At 54.8% G+C, this 1,725-nt stretch overlaps 1 protein-coding gene across 1 annotated transcript; it reads left to right on the forward strand.

Moving 5' to 3' along the window:
- Positions 1-109: 109 nt before the first annotated feature.
- On the forward strand, positions 110-1,637 carry EMH_0095880 (uncharacterized protein; the record flags this gene model as incomplete). The annotated part of the gene is made up of 2 exons (XM_038023214.1): positions 110-913; positions 1,356-1,637. The coding sequence occupies 2 exons, from the start codon at positions 110-112 to the stop codon at positions 1,635-1,637; spliced, it is 1,086 nt and encodes a 361-aa protein (XP_037879068.1).
- Between the last annotated feature and the right edge of the window lie 88 nt (positions 1,638-1,725).

Here is a 1,725-nt window from a genome sequence, read left to right on the forward strand (position 1 = left end):
AGCCCTACCAACAGCAACAGCAAACCACAAAACAGAAACACACCAGCAGCAGCAGCAGCAGCAGCAGCAGATGGTGATTGAGCAGCAGCAGCATGAGCAGCAGGAACAGATGAAAGGGATGCTAGGAGAAACGCAGCAGCAAAAGCAACCGCAGCAGCAGCAGCAGCAACAGCAGCAGCAGCAAACGCTGGATCCCTCTCCATACCCGTTTCCTGCAGCAGCTGACTCCCCTTCAACCACCACTGCTGCTGCTGCTGCTGCTGCTCCTGCTGCTGCTCCTGCTGCTGCTACTCTTGATGCTGCAGCAACAGAGCAAAGTGCATCCACAAAGATAACAGCAGCAGCAGATATGCCGCCGTCCTATGGAGGGGCTGCTGAGGAAGCAAACGAGCCAGCAGCAGCAGCAGCAGCAGCAGCAGAAGCAGAAGCAGAAGCAGCAGCAGCAGCAGCAGCACATTCTTCCCCAGCAGCAGATTCAGATGATCTAGCTGAAGCTGTCCCTGCGCTTATCGAGCAGCAGCAGCAGCAACAGCAACGACTGCAGCAGCAGCAGCAGCAGCAGCAGCGTATGCAGAGGTCTGGGAGGCAGCAGTTTCTGCTGCTGCCTGAAGACTGGAATCACTACCATCAGCAGCAGCTGCAGCAGCAGCAGCAGCAGCAGTTGCTGCTGATGCTGCAGCACGACGACATTCGTGCTGCTGCAGCACATGAGGCTGTTGGTTCTTCTTTTGTTGCATCAGCAGCGCCATCAACAGCAGCAGCAACAGCAGCAACAGCAGCAGCAGCAGCAGCAGCAATAGAACATACATCTCCTCTATATAAACCCTTGCTGCTGTCTTCTCTCAGCCTCGAGCTGCCGCTGCTGCTGCTGCACTCTGCTGCATTTCTGCTGCTGTGGACCATCGCCAATAAAGTAGGAAAAATATTCGGCCTCAGAATGCCAAAACTACCTTTCTAGCCAGCAGCAGCAGCAGCAGCAGCAGCAGCAGCAACAGCAGCAGCAGCAGCAGCAACAGCAGCAGCTGCAGCAACAACACCAGCAACAGAAGCAGCAGCAACAGCGACAGCAGCATCGGCAATAGCAGCAAAAGTAAGAACGCTGGCAACGGCAACAGCAGCACTAACAGCAGCAAAAATAGCAAAAGCAGCAGCAGCAGCTGCTGCTGCTGTCGCTGCTGCTGCTGCCGCTGCTGCTGCTGCTGCCGCTGCTGCTGCTGCTGCCGCTGCTGCGAGCATTTGCAGATATTTTAGTGGTATTTCCACACGATTCTGTTTTAACGCGGTTTGAATTCTCTATGCAGCAGCAGCAGCAGCAGCTGCTGCTGCTGCTGCTGCTGCTGCGGTTATTGCTGCAGCTGCTGGTGCTGCTGCTACTGGGGAAGCTAAGCCCTAAGAGGACCGCAGCAGCAGCAGCAGCAGCGAAATATGCTGCAGGAACTGCAGCAACAGATGCAGCAGCAACGACTGCAGCAGCAACAACTGCAGCAGCAACGACTGCAGCAGCAACGACTGCAGCAGCAACGACTGCAGCAGCAACGACTGCAGCAACAAATGCAGCAGCAACAAATGCAGCAGCAAGAACTGCAGCAGCATTTGCTGCAGCAACAGCGAAGTTTGCTGTTGGCGATATTTGGTGATTTTATAAAAATTAATTTTAGCTTTAAGCCGCCGGGTGTACAGACACTGGAAATTTGTTTCGATGCGGCAACTGCGCCTGCAGCAGCA

This window comes from Eimeria mitis, genomic scaffold (assembly GCF_000499745.2).
Source record: "Eimeria mitis Houghton genomic scaffold, Emh_scaff8792, whole genome shotgun sequence".
Lineage (NCBI taxonomy): Eukaryota > Apicomplexa > Conoidasida > Eucoccidiorida > Eimeriidae > Eimeria > Eimeria mitis.